The sequence below is a fragment of the Ammodytes marinus genome, assembly GCF_949987685.1.
Source record: "Ammodytes marinus genome assembly, chromosome: 9".
NCBI lineage: Eukaryota > Metazoa > Chordata > Actinopteri > Uranoscopiformes > Ammodytidae > Ammodytes > Ammodytes marinus.
In genome coordinates this window covers 1333792-1351500 of record NC_137213.1, presented here as the reverse complement: position 1 = coordinate 1351500, position 17709 = coordinate 1333792, and the positions used below count along the sequence as shown (strand labels likewise).

General features: G+C 42.0%; 1 protein-coding gene across 2 annotated transcripts in view; it reads left to right on the top strand.

Annotated features, from left to right (window-relative positions):
* The window catches only part of tgs1 (trimethylguanosine synthase 1), a 45119-nt gene that overhangs the window by 7063 nt on the left and 20347 nt on the right, over positions 1-17709 (top strand). For both annotated transcript variants that reach the window (XM_080033677.1, XM_080033676.1), the window contains exons 8-12: positions 4627-4713; positions 5271-5400; positions 10481-10685; positions 10798-11034; positions 15016-15162. In XM_080033677.1, the coding sequence (XP_079889803.1) occupies positions 4627-4713; positions 5271-5400; positions 10481-10685; positions 10798-11034; positions 15016-15162 (806 nt within the window). The remainder of the gene's footprint in view (positions 1-4626; positions 4714-5270; positions 5401-10480; positions 10686-10797; positions 11035-15015; positions 15163-17709) is intronic.

The following is a 17709-nucleotide window of genomic DNA, read 5'->3' as shown; positions in this document are numbered from 1 at the left end:
CTATTTTTTAGATGCACCTTCAGACTGCTCCCTGTCAACTATTTTATAATTATTCAATACAGGGGCATGAAGATCATTGGGCAGAGAATAAAGGTGCTCTATTAATTGAACAGCCCCCTCACTTATGGTTTAAACTAGCAAGGCATTGTGGGAAAATGGGCCGTCTTTTCCATTTTTCCATCAGTAAATCTGTGTTTGATCTCTGGGTCTACTTCTGAAAGCTGTGGGCTGGCACTTAACAGAATTACTTACACCTGGCTTGACAAAGCAGCCCCTTTGCATCCTGGATTGGCGTTTATGCAACTGTCTAATCCAAATTGCCCAGGCTAGACTTTGTCAAGGCTGGATTTATCAATCATCCTGGATATCTTAATTCTACTTTTATGCAACAGGCCCCTGGCCTAGGGGTAATAATAATATGCATAGGCTACTTACTGTCTGGGGTCTATGTTGGCAGTCAACTTAAAGCACAATGACATTAACACTGTATACAGTCATATGAAAAAGTTTGGGAACCCCTCTCAGCCGGCATTATAATTGACTCTGCTTTCACAAAAAATAAATAAAAGTGGTATGTCTTTAATTTACCAGGAACAGCTAAGTACTGGGATGTTTTCCAAACAAAGATTTTTTGAAAAGCAGTATTTGGTTGTATGAAATAAAATAAAATGTGAAAAACTGGCTGTGCAAAAATATAGGAACCCTTGTGGTTTTGTTGATTTTAATGCCTGTAACAGCATATAAAACTGATGACTTTAAACACAAAGTTGGTTGGATTATGTTGTTAAGCCTTGAACCTCATAGAAATGTACGGTGGCGCTGAGCATTCACCAAATAAAAAAAAGTTTCAGAGCAGGATCTCGTAATTACGAGATAATATCTCGTAATTACGAGATAAAGATCTCGTAATTACGAGATAATATCTCGTAATTACGAGATAAGGATCTCGTAATTACGAGATAAGGATCTCGTAATTACGAGATAAGGATCACCCTCTCATTCATCAATAACGATGTCTGTGTGTGTGTTTGTGTGCAGACGAGGTGAACCTAGCCATAGGAAAACGTAGGCAATAGCCTTGGTTTCCGGACTACAATGGGCCCCATAATCAATACACTTATTTTAAATATTTGTTTACTGTTCATTCATTAATCAGCGATCGCATCGGGTACTGAGGGACACACTTTCGGCTTTACGCCCGTGATCAGCTGCTGAGGTCCGACTGGGCTTTTCTCCTGAATAGTCCCAGTGACTGCATATCTGCACAAAGTTGACATGGCTATACTCATTGTCATGCCCTCCTTGTAGAAAGTTCTTATGTATGAGTCATGGATTACACCGAGTTTAACGACTGCATTTAATCAAAGCATTCAATAAAACTGCGTTCAGATACAGTAACAAACAGGAGGTAAAAGTGAACTAGCCCACCGGGCATTCTGATTGGATGAGGCAACACAGTACGGTGGCTCCGGTGGCTCATAATGAACAAACTGCATACAAAGTGAAAGTGTGTCCCTCATTTCCCGATGCGATCGCTGATTAATGAATGAACAGTAAACAGATATTTAAAATAATTGTATTGATTATGGGGCCCATTGTATCTAGTCCGGAAACCAAGGCTATTGCCTACGTTTTCCTATGGCTAGGTTCACCTCGTCTGCACACAAACACACACACACACAGACATCGTTATTGATGAATGAGAGGGTGATCCTTATCTCGTAATTACGAGATATTATCTCGTAATTACGAGATCCTTATCTCGTAATTACGAGATCCTGCTCTGAAACTTTTTTTTATTTGGTGAATGCTCAGCGCCACCGTAGAAATGTCTGTTTAACCATGAGAAAATGTATTTTAGGTGCCTAAATGCAAGTTGCACTTCTTTTGACTCTCTGCTGAAGTGAGACAGAATGCGATCATCAAAGCAGCTCCCAAAAGATCTGAAAAACAAAGATTGTTCATTGTCATGGTTTAGGGGAAGGCTACAAGAAGCTTTCCCAAAGGTTTCAATTGTCAATTTCGACTGTAGGGAACGTTGTCAGGAAATGGAAGGACACAGGCATAGTGGCAGTTAAACCCAGGCATGGCAGACCAAGAAAAAAACAGGAGCGGCATAGGTGGAGGATTGTGAGAATGGTTGCACACAACCCACAGATCACCTCCAAAGACCTGCAAGAACATCTGGCTGCAGATTGTGTATCTGTACATCGTTCAACAATTCAGCGCAATTTGCACCAAAACATCTGCTTTTTATAAAGACCAAATAACTTAATTTTTGTCTCATCAGTCCAAAGCATTTTCTTCCAATATGAAGCTGGCTTGTCTAAATGAGCTTTTGCATACTCCATGCAACTGTATCTGTGGCGTGGGCGCAGAAAGGGCTTCCTTCTCATCACCCGGCCATACAGATGTTTTGGTGCAAATTGCACTGAATTGTAGAACCATGTACAGATACACAATCTGCAGCCAGATGTTCTTGCAGGTCTTTGGAGGTGATCTTTGGGTTGTGTGCAACCATTCTCACAATCCGCCGCATATGCCGCTCTTGTACTTTTCTTGGTCTGCTAGACCTGGGTTTAACTGCAACTGTGCCTGTGTCCTTCCATTCCCTGACAACGTTCCTTACAGTAGAAATTGACAATTGAAACCTTTGGGAAAGCTTCTTGTAGCCTTCCCCTAAACCATGACAATGAATAATCTTTGTTTTTAAGATCTTTTGGGAGCTGTTTTGATGATTGCATTCTGTCTCACTTCTGCAGAGAGTCAAAGAGAAGTGGAACTTGCATTTAGGCACCTAAAATACATTTTCTCATGGTTAAACAGACATTTCTATGAGGTTCAAGGCTTAACAACATAATCCAACCAATTTTGTGTTTAAAGTCATCAGTTTTACATGCTGTTACATGCAATAAAATCAGCAAGACCACAAGGGTTCCCATATTTTTGCACAGACAGTTTTTCACATTTTATTTAATTTCATAAAACTAAATACTGCTTTTCAAAAAATCTTTGTTTGGAAAACATCCCAGTACTTAGCTGTTCCTGGTAAATGAAAGACATACCACTTTTATCTTTTTTTGTGTGAAAGCAGAGTCAATTATAATGCCGGATGAGAGGGGTTCCCAAACTTTTTCATATGACTGTATGTATTTTTTTTTAAATAATTATCACAAGTGATATCGTCATCTCAATATTCATATGGTGCAGCATTGCCAACATGAAAAAGTTGAAATGTGAAAAGACAGTGGAAGACAGCTTGTTGTTGATGTGAGGAGCTGTGGTTGATCAGGGGCCGTATTCACAAAACATTTTAAGGCTAAGAGTAGGTCCTAACGTGCTGATTTAGGAGTAACTCTCAAAAATAAGGGGCGTTTCACTCCTAATTTTAGGACTCCTAACTTTTTAAGATAAGTGTAATTCACAAAGCATTTTAGCGCTAAAACTAGCTCCTAAATCTATGTAAAGCTAAGAGTCCTCGAGAGGACTCCTAAGTCACTAAGAGTAAATCACAGACAACCATTTGATGGTGTTTTGGAGAGATTTAATGCTAGTGAGCTTTATAAAAGGTACCTTTAATAGCTGTAAGGGTTTAATGATCTTAGTAAAGCTATATTTAGAAAGTATAGACACATTTATATTTATTATATTGTTATAAAAAAATATTTATTAAGTTCATTTTCCTCCAGTTGCTTTGGGTTTATGATGCACTGAAAGTTACTGTTGGTGTCACGTTTGGGTTTAATTTGTTACTAGAGTAGGCCTATATGTGGCGCTTCGCAGCATCTCCTCCGTTCCACAGATCCGCTACTGTATAGTTGCGCGTCTCGCCTTTTTCCTTCCGCATGTACTTTACGATTTCGCCGGCTGTTGTTTCTAAATTGTGAATTTCCTGGTTTGTCTCTGTCTGACTATTGCTGCATAGTCCGCCATTGAGAGAAATACAGTGAGAGTGCATGGCGTGCAGCTGTTCAATGAGGATATTTTTCCGATTCAAATCATTGTAAAATTTAAAATTAATAAACCTATGTGGCGCTATTGTAGGTTAATTGTGAACAAATGTGTGGGAAACCCTGCAGTATCTTGGTTTCATGTTAAATCAGTGTCACTTGTCATTAATTGTATATAAAAACTCTTTACTTTAATACAGCGACACGATATGGATATCTCCCACAGTGTTTCCATCATAAATTCACTCTTAGCTCTCATTCCCTCTTAGCTAATCACTGTGGGCATAGAAGGTATGAACATGACATCATCCATAGCAACAGGGTCAACCCCGCCCTCTAGTCTTAGCTTAGGAGTCCCTCCCATTCCTTAGTAAAAGTTGGTCTTATCAGCTTTGTGAATAGGTTTTAAGAAATTACTCCTTACTAAGAACTTTTAGTGCTCCTTAGGAGTACTCTTAGCGCTAAGATAAAATGTTTTGTGAATACGGCCCCAGATGGTTAGCTGGACACTTTCCTTATGGGGAAATTAAGTTTCAAACAAAGCAAATGTTTTTGATTTATGACCAAATAAATCTCCTTTATCAAAGGTTTATGTTTTGGGCCTAAAGAGCTACAACAGAACGCTGTAGTTGTCAACATATTAACACTAATCATGTTTTAATCTTTGTGTGTGCAGTCATGAGCTGGATGTGGAGGAAAGCCCAAACCTAAGCGTTGAGGATGTGTGGAGTAAACTGGGCCTCAAACACAACTCAGAGCCTCTGTAAGTCTATTATGTTGGATCAGGCTGCCTCTGAAAGTCCTTTATGTAAGCCCCATCAGGCTGCAGTAGTCCATTCTATGCTTTCTACAAGGGACTAATGTATGTTAGATGTCAAACACCCTTCACCGGTCTCTTGTTCAGCACACATGTTTTCAGATTGTTTCCCTGTCTTTTACAGCACATTGAAAAGCTGTCTGCTGCTCAGTCAGATGTCTTAACACATGAGGCTGACATACTGTCTGGATTTATCTGATAGTAGCAGAACAATAGTCTTTCTCACTATTTACTGAAAAAATAGTGATGTCGTAAAACAACGTCGGTAATGAGTATTTTATTTTATTTTATTTTATTTCTTAAGTAATTTTATATACTTTCTATGGTATTATTAACTGAATGTTGATGTTGAGAAATTGCTCTGTTTTGAAACTGGCCCCCCAGTGCAACTGCAATTTTTTGTCACTTCTGCATTGGATGCTGGTAGAAGTTGCTGTGGTTGGGGCTTGTTCTGGAGCAGTTTCTCCATAGTGAATGTCTGTGTGGATGTCTTTGTGTCTTAGGTTCGACAGTGTGGTGAGCTTTAAAGGCAGCGCTGGTCAGAAGGGTGACAGGCAGCGCTGGACTAAGAGAGCAGTATGCAGCATGAGCAAATACAGCACACAGCCACACAGCAGCAGCGCCCTCTACAAGGTACACATTCACTCCGACACACACACACACACACACATACACACACATTTCATTTTCATTTTTTCATTTAACTTTTATTTATCCTCGAGAGACCAATTGAGGGGTGACCCTCATTTTCAATGGTGTCGAGTTCAAACAAATTCCAAGGAAAAACAACAATGCATACACAATATTCAATGCAAATACATCAAATACACAACAACAGGTGAAGAGAAGAAAAAAACAAAAAACAAAAAAACAATTGAAACATTTACATAGTGGTGAAGAGTGGCAGCAATTAAAATGAAATTAAATGGGTGAAAGTACAATATAGCCTAATTAAAACAGTTACAGGTAGAGTTTGGCAGATTTAAGATAGTTTGTTTAAATTGATTAAAGGATATGAAGGTATTTAGTTTAATTTGTTGCTGTAAGTTGTTCCAGGAGTCGGGGGCACTGAAGCTAAAAGCTGTCTTTCCCAGCTCAGACCGGGCTTGTGGGACATAAAGCATGAGCATGTCAGTGGAGCGGGTCTGATAAAGCCCATCTGAAATTTGCAACATTTCTGTTAAATAACGAGGAAGCTTCCCGGTCAAGGCTTTGTAAATAAAAATATGCCAATGTGCATCACGTCTCTCTTTAAGGGAGTACCACCCAACCTTTTCATATAAAAGACAATGGTGTGTGTCATAAGCATCTCCTGTGATGAACCTTAAAGCAGAGTGAAAAACAGAGTTTAGGAGTTTAAGACATGAATTAGGCCTTTCACACCAAAATGAACCAAGAGTCAGTTCCAGGCTGGTGTTGGGGTTAGTTCAAAACTGGTTACAGCCTTATCCCAGTTATGAACCGGTTGGTTTCACATCGACCGGAGACAGCCATGAGAGAGAGCAAGAGAGCAACGTCTTGACGTCACTGTAAACATGTGTGTACGTCGCCCGACGCCGCTGCTCTTGTGGCTAACGCTAAAGCTACCGCTAGCTTTAAGCACAACAACAGCGGCGAATACGTCTTATTTTTACACGTGTTAGCTCTCGCTTTGCTTTCTTAACCAAACAGGACCCATACAGCGTATTCTCGCCGGTCAATTTGATCGCTACGTTCGGTAATTATGTTATGTTTACGTCTCGTAGTAGCGGTGTTTTTAAACATGGCGGGCATGAGGTTTTAGTTGGTCTGGTTGGTCAGGATAATCCCTCCCCCGGCCGCTGGCGCAAGCAGTTCACTTCAAACCCTGCTCAATCCTGGGGTATGAGTTGAACCGGTTTTTACGGCCCGGAGCAGGCTTTCTGGCGGTGTGAAACCAAAACACTGGCTCTAACTCCGAACTAGCCCAGAACTAGCGCCGATTTTGCGGCGGTGTGAAAGGCCTAAATGAGATGCATGCCGGTAAACCACATCACCGTAATCAAGGACAGACATAAAAACTGCCTCAATAATCCTTTTCCTACTAAATAAAGGGAAGGTGGTTTTGTTCCTATAAAAATAGCCAATTTTTTGTCGTAGTCGACAAACAAGATTTTTTATATGGAAATTAAAAGTGAGTTTATCATCTAACCAGATGCCGAGATATTTGTACTCTGTGACTCTTTCAATTAAAAATCCATTCTTTGTAAAAACATTAAAAGCATTCAAATTTGTAGTTCTTGCTTTGGAGAAACACATATATTTGGTTTTGTCTGTATTAAGAACAAGCCTGAGGTCTACTAGACAGTCCTGCAGAGCATTAAAAGAGCTTTGTAGGTTCTCAATAGATTGGTGCACCGAATCGGAAATGCAATACAGTACTGTGTCGTCAGCGTATAGATGGGCGTGACAGTTTTTTAGCGATGAAACAATGTTATTTATATAAATTGTGAAAAGAACTGGACCTAAAATTGAGCCCTGTGGGACACCATTTGTGACAGTTAAGAATTCAGATTGGTATCTTCCCAGTTTAACTGACTGTTGTCTATCAGAGAGATAATCCCTAAACCAGCTACATGCAGACTGATCAAAGCCAATGTCATAAAGCCTCTGTAAAAGCAAATGGTTCCAATTTTACTACCTCGGGGGGTAGTAAGATTCCCGACACAATCTGTTCCGCCTCTCTGTATAAATGCGGCCAGCTTGTTGTTGCGGAACAGGGGGGCGTTTGACGTTCCATAGCCTACGTTCTAAACATGCGACCATGTTAGCAGTTGAAGGACGTGTGTTTAACATTAACCACGGCGGCCTGATGTCCAGTAAAAATCACCAAATAAAAGGAACGGCGTACAATCTAGCTGGTCATAAGGTCCGCTGCTCAATCCAAACCCCCACGCTTCATTTTGCAGAGTTTATGAGTCTATTTCTGCCCAGTTGTACAATAAAGTGGGAAAGCTAGGCTAGGCTAAGCTAGGTTAAGCCAGGCTGCGACCGGATCGCCGCCGCTATTATTATCCTAAGTCTGAGCGTATATCCACACTATATTTCTGTCTACAGTAACGTGACTTCACACACTGTGTGTATGTGTATGTATATGTGTATGTCTGAATGGCAGAGCGCTGCCCTCAAAGAGACTCGCTCACAGCCAATCTGTCACACAAACACACACACAGGTGATGCAGTGAGCGGAGTGATTTTGTCAGTTTGGTTAACTGTCCCAGAGATTGGGGGCGCCCTTAGCTCAGTTGGTAGGGCGCCCCCCCCCCCCCCCCCCCCCCCCATGGGCCTCGGCCAGCAGCGGACCCGGGTTCGATTCCAGCCCGCGGTCGTTCTCTGCATCACTCCCCTCTCTGCTCCATTTCAACTCTGTCTCTACACTATCAATAAAGCATAAAAATGCCAAAAAAAAAAAAAAAATGTCCCAGAGATGTTGGACTCATCACGGGGACCGTAAAATACGGCCCTCTTACTGCAAGCTCCAGCACTTCTGCTCTCAATTCACCGGCCAGTGTTGTTGTTGTAAAGCAGCTGACCGGCGCGGCGCTAAATGTTTACGCCACACCTGACCTGAGGTAAAGTGGAGCGTCGCTGCAGACGTGCCGCTCTAGGTTGATTACACGGTCGGTGAAAAAAAAGTCAGACGCAGACGCGCAGTAGAGGTAGGATGTGTGTGGAGGCCGTAAGTATTTGAAGCTGCATTCTTCTTTTGAAAAGGCTTTACACAATGAAGCAGCTCTGTCATTTGTTTGGGGACCCACTGTTTTGCGTCAGCCATCTTTTCTTTCAAATGATACTTTCTGAGAAGAGGCCAGGGGCCTGATTCATAAACATGGCGTACGCCAAAAGAGGGCGCACGCTACTTTCTAAGCAAATATTGATAAATTATTGATTTATAAAAAGCAAACTTGACGGGAAGATGTGCGGTCCTCCACGCAAGCTCTGACCCATGCGTACGCACAGAAAGTGAAGAAAGGAGAAACGGCGACTCCGTCGGCACATGTATGAAGTGCGAGAACGAATGTGTTTGTGTAAAATGAATCCAGATATAGGCCTATTATAAGCCATGTAGGTCTATCAAATATTGGGAGTTCCTTTGCAAAATGGATGAAGCAATTTTTACAACTAACAAACAATTGCCTCCACGGAATTTTCCATGGAGTGATACCAACAAAAAAAACAAATTAGGATCTTAAATAGCCTACAAACGGAGATATGAGTGCAAAAAAAACAACGTTCGAATATGCTCTGCAGTTATTAAAGAATAACCTATCTGCATGTTATTGAATTAATTCTGATAATATTGAGGTGGAATACAGCCTATTAGTTTAACACTGACGCTGTTCTCGATGCCTCAGTCAGGCAGACAGGAGTGCACAGTTTCATACATTAATCATAAGCCTACTGTACATCACATATTGTACTCATTTTTCATGGCATTTATCTATGTGTTTCTTTATGCACGTCGTAACTGTGTTTTGAAAGGGGCTGTGAAGTGTATTATTAACCTTCCGCCGCCTGTCACTGCCCCGGGAGATATTCTCCGAATCAGTGTCCCCCGCTCGAGGCACAAACACTGCTGTGTGAGGATATGTACTTTTTTGCGTCCACTTTTATGTCGGATCGCTTCTTTTTATTTCGACCACAGGCTGCACTCTGACGCCTTTACGCTCACACTGTGCCACCAAACTATATTTCCCTGGTCGCCACTTCTCCAACGGGTACTTCGGCGTGACCGCAGTGATCCACACCGTGTGGAGTCTATTTTTCCATTTCCCTTTCAGTCGGAGATTGCCACTACCGCCTTCATGCACTCAGTAAATTATATTAATTCGGGCGTGTCAATGACTATGTATGGGTAAATATGGGCGTTACGTGAAGCCCGCAAAGGCTGCGCCACTTTTAGAGTTGATTCCGATTTATAAAGGGAAACAGGCGTAGGACGTGAGTGCGCACTGTTTTATAAATCAAAATATTTTTGTTCGCACGTACATCCTACATTTCTTCCGTATGCTCACTTTCACGTGAATCCCATGCACAGCTTTATAAATGAGGCCCCAGGTCAGGTGACGCATAGCGAGTATGAGTGCTCCGTCTAAATAGCTTAGTCCTTTTTTTTTTTTTTTTTTAAGATATTATTTTGGCATTTTTATGCTTTATTGATAGTGTAGAGACAGAGTTGAAATGGGGCAGAGAGGGGAGTGACATGTAGAGAACGACCACGGGCTGGAATCGAACCCGGGTCCGCTGCTGGCCGAGACCCATGGGGGCGACGCTCTACCAACTGAGCCGAGGGCGCCCCAGCTTAAATACATACACAAAATTATATTATATATTATATATTAGGTCCATATACAAAGGAAATAATATTATCGTATTATCACCCAACCATAGGAGCTGGAAATAAGTGGATCAAATGGAAGTAGCAGAATCCACTTCTGTTCACATGAATCTCCTATAGAAGTCTAATAAAGTGGGGCGCTCCGGTGGCGTAGTGGATAGAGCGCGTACCGTATCGGCTCCGGCCTTCGTTGCAGTGGTCGTGGGTTCAAATCCGACCCGTGGACCTTTACTGCAGGTCATTCCCCCTCTCTCTCTGTCTCCCCATTTCAACTCTGTACTATCTAACAAAATCTTGAAAATACCCGGAAAAAAAAAATCTTGAAAAAAAATAAGTCTAATAAAGTGTTTATCACAGGTCAAGAACTTTCTTCAAATGACTGGCTGTGAAGCTGAGGACACGCCTCCACTACTGGGAGAAGAGACAGAAGAGAAGAAGAAGAGTGCTGATGAAGAAGAGCCTTCTATCTCTCTATGCAGTCTGGATGACCAGAGGACCACTGTGTTCCCATCCCTCCTAATTCCTGACTCCGTCCATACTGACGCACCTGAAGGCAACAGTGGTAAGAAGTCAAGCATAGCATGTGTCTTCCATGTTTGTTAGCAGGAAAATGAGACGATACTGGTGAGAATGGGTGTGGTCTGATAATGAAGAATGGTTTGGTTTGTCTGTAGAGTTGAGTATGAACGATTTGGAGAAGCCAAAGAAGAAGAAAAAGAAGAAGAAGAGGAGGAATAAGCGCTGTAGGCAGCAGATCCCAGCAGAAATGTCCTGTGAAGTGGAGCTGGCTAAATACTGGAGTAGACAGCAGGTCCCAGCAGACATGTCCTGTGAACCGGAGCTGGCTAAATACTGGGCTCAGCGCTACAGGCTCTTCTCTCGCTTTGATGAAGGGATCAAGCTGGACCGAGGTCAGTGTGCACTCTACACGCACGTCTACATACCAACAAGTCTAACACATTAGAACACAGTTCCACCTCCATTAATAACTAGGTGTAAAGCTAGCTGTGTAAGGGTAAGCAGCACAGTTGGGTTCTGCACAGTTGGCCCTAGATCTGGCTTGCCTTTCCCCCATCGACAGTACCCTTACTTGATAGGCGGGGTTTATGGCGGACAGTCTACGTGACTATGGTGACATCATACGTAACTACGGTAACATCATTGCAGCTATGTAACTAAAGTTGTGTTTCCACCAAAACTACCAGGAACTAAAAGCTCCAAGAACTCCTCAACCACCTCTAGTTCCTGGGCCGTGTGGCTGTGTGTGTTTCCACCGGGGTCTGAAGTCCAGGGGAGGTTTATGCATATCAGGCTGATGACGTATGGAGAAGCAGTAAATGTATCTGCACTGCACGTCATTTTATAACAGGCTACATTCAATAAATGTTGAGTTTCTACAGAATCAGTGAATCAGAATCAACAGATTATTTCTCTCTATTTTAGCAGACACGCGATCGTCTGCAGGTAAAAAATAAGAAAAATAAAAGGTGAGACTACTGAGCTGAAGTGTTGCATCGCTGACGAGAGCTGTGCATCTGCTCCATAGACTGTACAAACAGCTGCTATAATCTTAACACGGTCACAGAGAATAAAAGGCAAACACAGCAGATGCATGATGTGTGTCCCGGGCGATAGTATGGAGCACGCTCGTGTTGTGCTGTTGCTGTTCGCTTTTTATTACATCTCAAACGATCGCAAATGGATTCAATTCAAACCAGGAAATGAGACGCTCGCTAAATGGAACCATGGACCTATAACATGGCCAGTGAAAAGCTGCAAGCAGGCAACTCCACCAATCAGACATCTTCAGCACTGCAGCCCCGCCCCAAAGGTTCCTCAACCTTTGTAAAGTCCTACCCCCCGAGCAGGATCTTTTTCTGGGGTAAGAAAGGTTCCAGGAACTAGCGTTTAGACCCTAGCCCTGTGGTGGAAACACGCGTAGTTCCTGCAAATGTTCCTAGTTCTGGAAACTAGTTCCTGTGGTGGAAGCGCGGCCTATGGTGACATCATACGTAACATATGGCGCTTTTCCTCTGCACACGTAGCTCTACTCGACTCAGCTCAACTCGAAAATGCAGTATGGACACTTCATTAAGTTTTTTCGGATCTGTGATGCAAATCAAATGCAAGAGAGCCAGAGAAGACTGCACGCGGCGAGACAAAATAGGGGAGAACGGGGTAATTTGTCACACGAGTTGGTTGTCACAATCGTTATATCTCGGAACCAGATGGCGCTGTCTGTGAAATTTTGGTATGTAAATATCCAGAATTGGGATCAGAGGTCACCTACATAGTCTTCCTTGGAGTTAGACTGCTGAATTTGAGGTGAGAGGACTGTTTGTGTTTTTCATGTCAAATTGAAAATATTTAGCTCCTCAGTATTTTTCTTCTAGGCTTTTACAGAATGGGTTTATAACAAAACACTTGTTACCCATAAAAAGTGTGAAGGGTAACCTATAGTTTAGATTGTGGTTAGCAAGCTAGTTAGTTGTTAGATGGTTGTTGGCCTTGATGCTAGCAAAAAATTCAAGTTGGGGTTGGTCGTCACATTTTTGGGGGGGTTTGTTGTCACAAGTTATCCAAAAGCTGCAGCCAGAAAAGGAACCCAATAACGAAATAAATTGTCAAGCTGTATCCTCACTGACACCCCAGAGAAGGAAAGAATAGAGCAGGAAAAGGCAGCTAGCATGCAAAGGAAAAAAGGGTAACAAAATCAAAAAACCCAGTGCATCCCAAACTAGACAAGCTGCCAAGGCTACAGTAAGTTACATAGGCCTATTTGTCAACTTGACAATGCAATTGCATTTTCAAATTTACTTCTACTTTCTTTCCTTCTTTTCAAGATTATTCCCATTAAGATAACATTGTGACAAACAACCCCATAGTGTATGACAACCGACCCCTTGATGGGGTTGATTGTCACAATGTGTAAGGGTGTCTTTGATGATTAATTTCTTCTTTATTACAATAAGATAGAAAAAGTGAGAGGTACACATTTCAAGCCAACACCGTAAACTTCAATTTAATGTAGGAATGACTATCGAAAAATGTTTAGGTGATGAGCAATTCTCAGTAGAGTAAAAAGTGTGCCTACTTACCCCGTTCTCCCCTACACTTGAAAAGTCCCGGAGAGTTAGGGAGTATATACATGGACCTATAACTGAATGTAGTCGGTAGTCTCTGGCCAATCAGTGGCCGGCAGTCTGCTGACGTCACCTTTTAGCATCGGCTCAGCTTGCTTGGAACCTCGAGCGAGGCGATACCAAAAAAGCAGCCGCTACCAGGTACCATGTTTTTGCGGTGGAAATGCCACAAATGCGAGTCGAGTCGAGTTAAGCTGATACCACGCAATGGAAAAGCGCCAATAGCAGCTACGTAACTATGGTGACATCGTAACAGCTATGTAACTATAGCTGCTGTTCATAGTATCCATACTGAATGGCTCTGACAAATGTGCAGTGAGCTTGGAATAACTATATTGTTTTTAGGGAGCATTATTGAATGTTTTAACTAGTGGTGGGCCGATAACGGCGTTAACGTGCTGCGTTAACGCCAGACTCTTATCGGCGATAAAAAAAATATCGCCGTTAATCTCTTATTCCTCTTATTTTAGCGCGGATATATACCTGGCCGAATTGCACTGTAGTGCACGAGTCAGAACGAGTCCGACTTCGCACCTGTGTAGCCTACCACATCAAACGTAACGTGCTGACATGGATGCAGCTAGGAAGCCGCCGGGTTTGCTTCAGGGAAAATGTATTTTTAAGAAGCTTCCCAATGGAAACCTCGACAAGACCGAGGTTGTTTGCACCTTGTGCAATGCGGAATTGGTTTACTGTAGGAGTTCTAACAGTCTGTGCTCTCGGAAGCGGCCGGGGCATGCGTGTGTGCAATGGGAGAGCTTTGTGTGGAGAGAAAAAAAAGAGGCAGGGGAAATCGCCAAAGCCAATGCATAGCCTCGACTCATTAAAGGTTGAAAATCACTGAATTACACAACATGTAGGCTAGCCTATGGTTTAAGGCTATGGAAATCATTATGGAAACAATATTTTTTTTTATCAGTGATAGCTCAGCTGATCTCGTTGCTATAGAGACCACGTCCGTCCGCTTTGTTTGACAACTGACAGAGCTGCCAAGTCTCACCCTTTTGGCCGTGAGACACACTCATATCAACCAGCTCACACTCTCACACGCTAGCCTACAACTCAAATTTCTCACGCAGAGAAGTTAATCCCCAAAATAACGATTGTTTTGCGGGACTTTTATTTTGACAGTCTTATATTGAAAAGCTAACGGACATGAGTTCCGTGACATCCTCTTTCTGCACGCAAGTTAACTTGATGCATTAGGTGTGCACCTGCACAGGAGATGAGCCCCTGGTCTGATGCGCCACCTGGCTTGAGAAACACGTTCTCAAAGACTTACTTTGAGTCATTATTTAGGAGCACACACATATTATGATTGAATTCAAATGAGCCATTTTAATCTAGATTAATCTAGATTAATTCCAAAATTAATCTAGATTAATCTAGATTAAAAAAATTAATCTATGCCCACCTCTAGTTTTAACACAATCCTAGCTCTCTCTGGGGGACTGAAACAATCCATCATAGCAACAAAACACATTCACGTTTTAGCCCACTTCACAATGCAGGAGCTTGAGCGCCCAGCCAACCAGAGGGCTGCTTCTCTGTCACTCCAGAGCAATAAGAGTGACTGACTGTCTGTCTGTCTGTCTGTCTGTCTGTCTGTCTGTCTGTCTGTCTGTCTGACTGACTGACTGACTGTCTGTCTGACTATCTGACTGTCTGTCTGTTTGACTGTCTGTCTGACTGACTGTCTGTCTGACTATCTGACTGACTGTCTGACTGTCTGTCTCTGTTGTGTTTCAGAGGGCTGGTTCTCCGTCACTCCAGAGCGTATAGCGGAGCACATTGCACTCAGAGTGGAGCAAAGCTTCCCTGACTCCGAGCTCATCATAGACGCATTCTGTGGTGTGGGAGGGAACGCTATCCAGTTCGCCCTCACTGGAAGGAGAGGTAAGGGGGGGATGAACCCTTATTCATTCTGTCTGGTTTTGTGTTAGTCAGAATGCTGAAGTTTTGAAAAACTAATGATTCTTTCAAAGGTTTTTTTATTAAATGTTAGTTACAAAGAAATTACAGCACAATTAGTACAAATTTTTTCCCCTTTTTTTTCCCCCGAACATACCCCACCCACATCCCACCCTCACACCCAACCACACGAAATACACACTACAAGAAACAAAAATAAAAAATCAATATGAAAAAACAAACAAAAAAAAAACACATAAAGAAATAAAATTAAATCAAATAAAAGAGGGGAGGGGGTAGCTACTCTTCTATTGTTGTCGTTGTTTTTTTTAAATAATTTAGGAAGGGGCGCCAAATTCTGTCAAATTTATTCTCAGATCCCTGGGTAGTATAACGTATCTTCTCTAGATTCATGCATGACATAATGTCTCTAATCCAATGTGATTTCCACTTGAGTAAGATAACCCTACGAGCAAGTAATGAAGTAAAGGCCAGTACCTTCAGCTTCACTTTAGGCAAGCCCGGATTTGGAGCAATGCCAAAAATTGCAGTGAAAGGGTTCGGCTCAATCTGATGCTGAAGTACTTCAGAAATTGTTTGAAAAACTGATGTCCAGAACTCAGTCAAGGTGGGACACAACCAGTACATGTGAAAGAGTGATGCCGGTGCGCTCTTATAGCTATCACAGGTCGGGTCTACATCGGGGAACATACAAGCTAATTTAGTTTTAGATATGTGGATACGATGTACTACTTTAAATTGCACAAGAGCATGTCGGGCGCACATGGAGGTAGAGTGTATCCGATCCAGGACTGAATCCCACATGTGATCTGTGAAGGCAGAACCTAGGTCCTGCTCCCACAAGGTTCTTATAGCTGCTAATGAGGGACTATGCAATTTCGAAATAAGGTTGAAAAACGCAGAAATTGAGCCTTTTAATGTGGGGTTTACAGAAAGAAACAAATCGACATGATTGGCTGGCGGTTTATAAGGGAATTGGGGAATTAACTTCTGTGTAAAATGCCTGATTTGCAGAAATCGGAAAAAATTTGTCTTTTCGATACCAAAATGTTTTGTCAATTGAGAAAAACTAGCAAATAGATCATTAATAAATAAATCACCGTTGCATTTTAAGCCTTTTTTATGCCAGATCTTGAATGCACCATCCACAGTCAAGGGAATAAACAAATGATTAGCTGCAATTGGGCTGAAAAGTGAAAAATTCTGCATTCCAAAATTCTTCCTAAATTCGGTCCAGATTCGAAGGGAGTGCTTAATCACGGGACTACTGTTGGGAATAGCCGAAGAGAGTGGAAGTGCGGCGCTTAAGAGGGCAGATAGAGACAATGGGCTAATAGCGCTGGACTCCATTGTTACCCAGACTGGGGCTGAGTCGTCAAGGTGAAAATGCACCCAATACACTAAAGAACGGATATTAGCAGCCCAGTAATAGTATTGGAAATTAGGGAGGGCCATTCCACCTGTTTGTTTGGGTCTTTGAAGAAAAGCTTTCCGTAACCGAGGGTGTTTACCATTCCAAATATAATTTATCATTAAAGAGTGAAGGGCCTGAAAAAAGGATTTGGGGAGAAAGATGGGGAGACTCTTCCTTTATACATCAGATCTGCCACTTCTTTGGAAAATTTTAAATGTCTGCTGAAGACACATTTTTTTGCACTGGCTTTCTGAACCAGCTGAGCTGAGTATTTTCTTTATGTGTTTTTCTTTTGGTTTCTTATTTGTAATAAATGTGGATTATTTTATTATAATTTAACCTGTACAGCACTTTGGGGCAGTACCCGCTGTTTGTAAATGTGCTTTATAAATAAATTTGACCTTGACCTTGAGACATTGGAATAGATATAGGAACTTTGGGAGTAATGTCATTTTAATTGAATTTATTCTACCTATGAGAGAGAAAGCCAAAGGAGACCACTTCGATAATATTTGCTTCGCCTGATCCAATAATTTGAGGAAGTTCGATTTAAATAGGTTTTTAAAATTTCTGGTAAAACATACCCCAAGGTAACTCAGATGATCTGTCACCACTTTGAGTGGGAGAGCTGTATAATCAAGTTTAAGAGCTTCTTTATTAATCGGAAAGAGTTCGCTCTTACTCAAGTTAAGTTTATAGCCAGAAAACTGACTAAAGACCTACAACACAGAAAGTGCCTCCGGTAAAGAGGTGGCTGGCTTGGCGACAAACAAAAGTAAGTCATCGGCGTATAATCATACCTTATGTTCGATTCCTCCTCTCCATATCCCCTGAATCTGTTTGTTACCGCGAATGGCAATCGCAAGTGGTTCGATTGCAATAGCAAAAAGGAGCGGGCTCAAAGGACAACCCTGCCCGGTCCCACGGTGCAGATCAAAACTACTTGAGTAACGGCTGTTTGTTAATACTGAGGCAGAAGGGCATGCATATAATAATTTAACCCAAGAAGTGAAAACAGGACCCAAACCGAATTTTTCAAGGGTGAAAAACAAATAATTCCATTCTACTCTATCAAATGCTTTTTCAGCATCCATAGA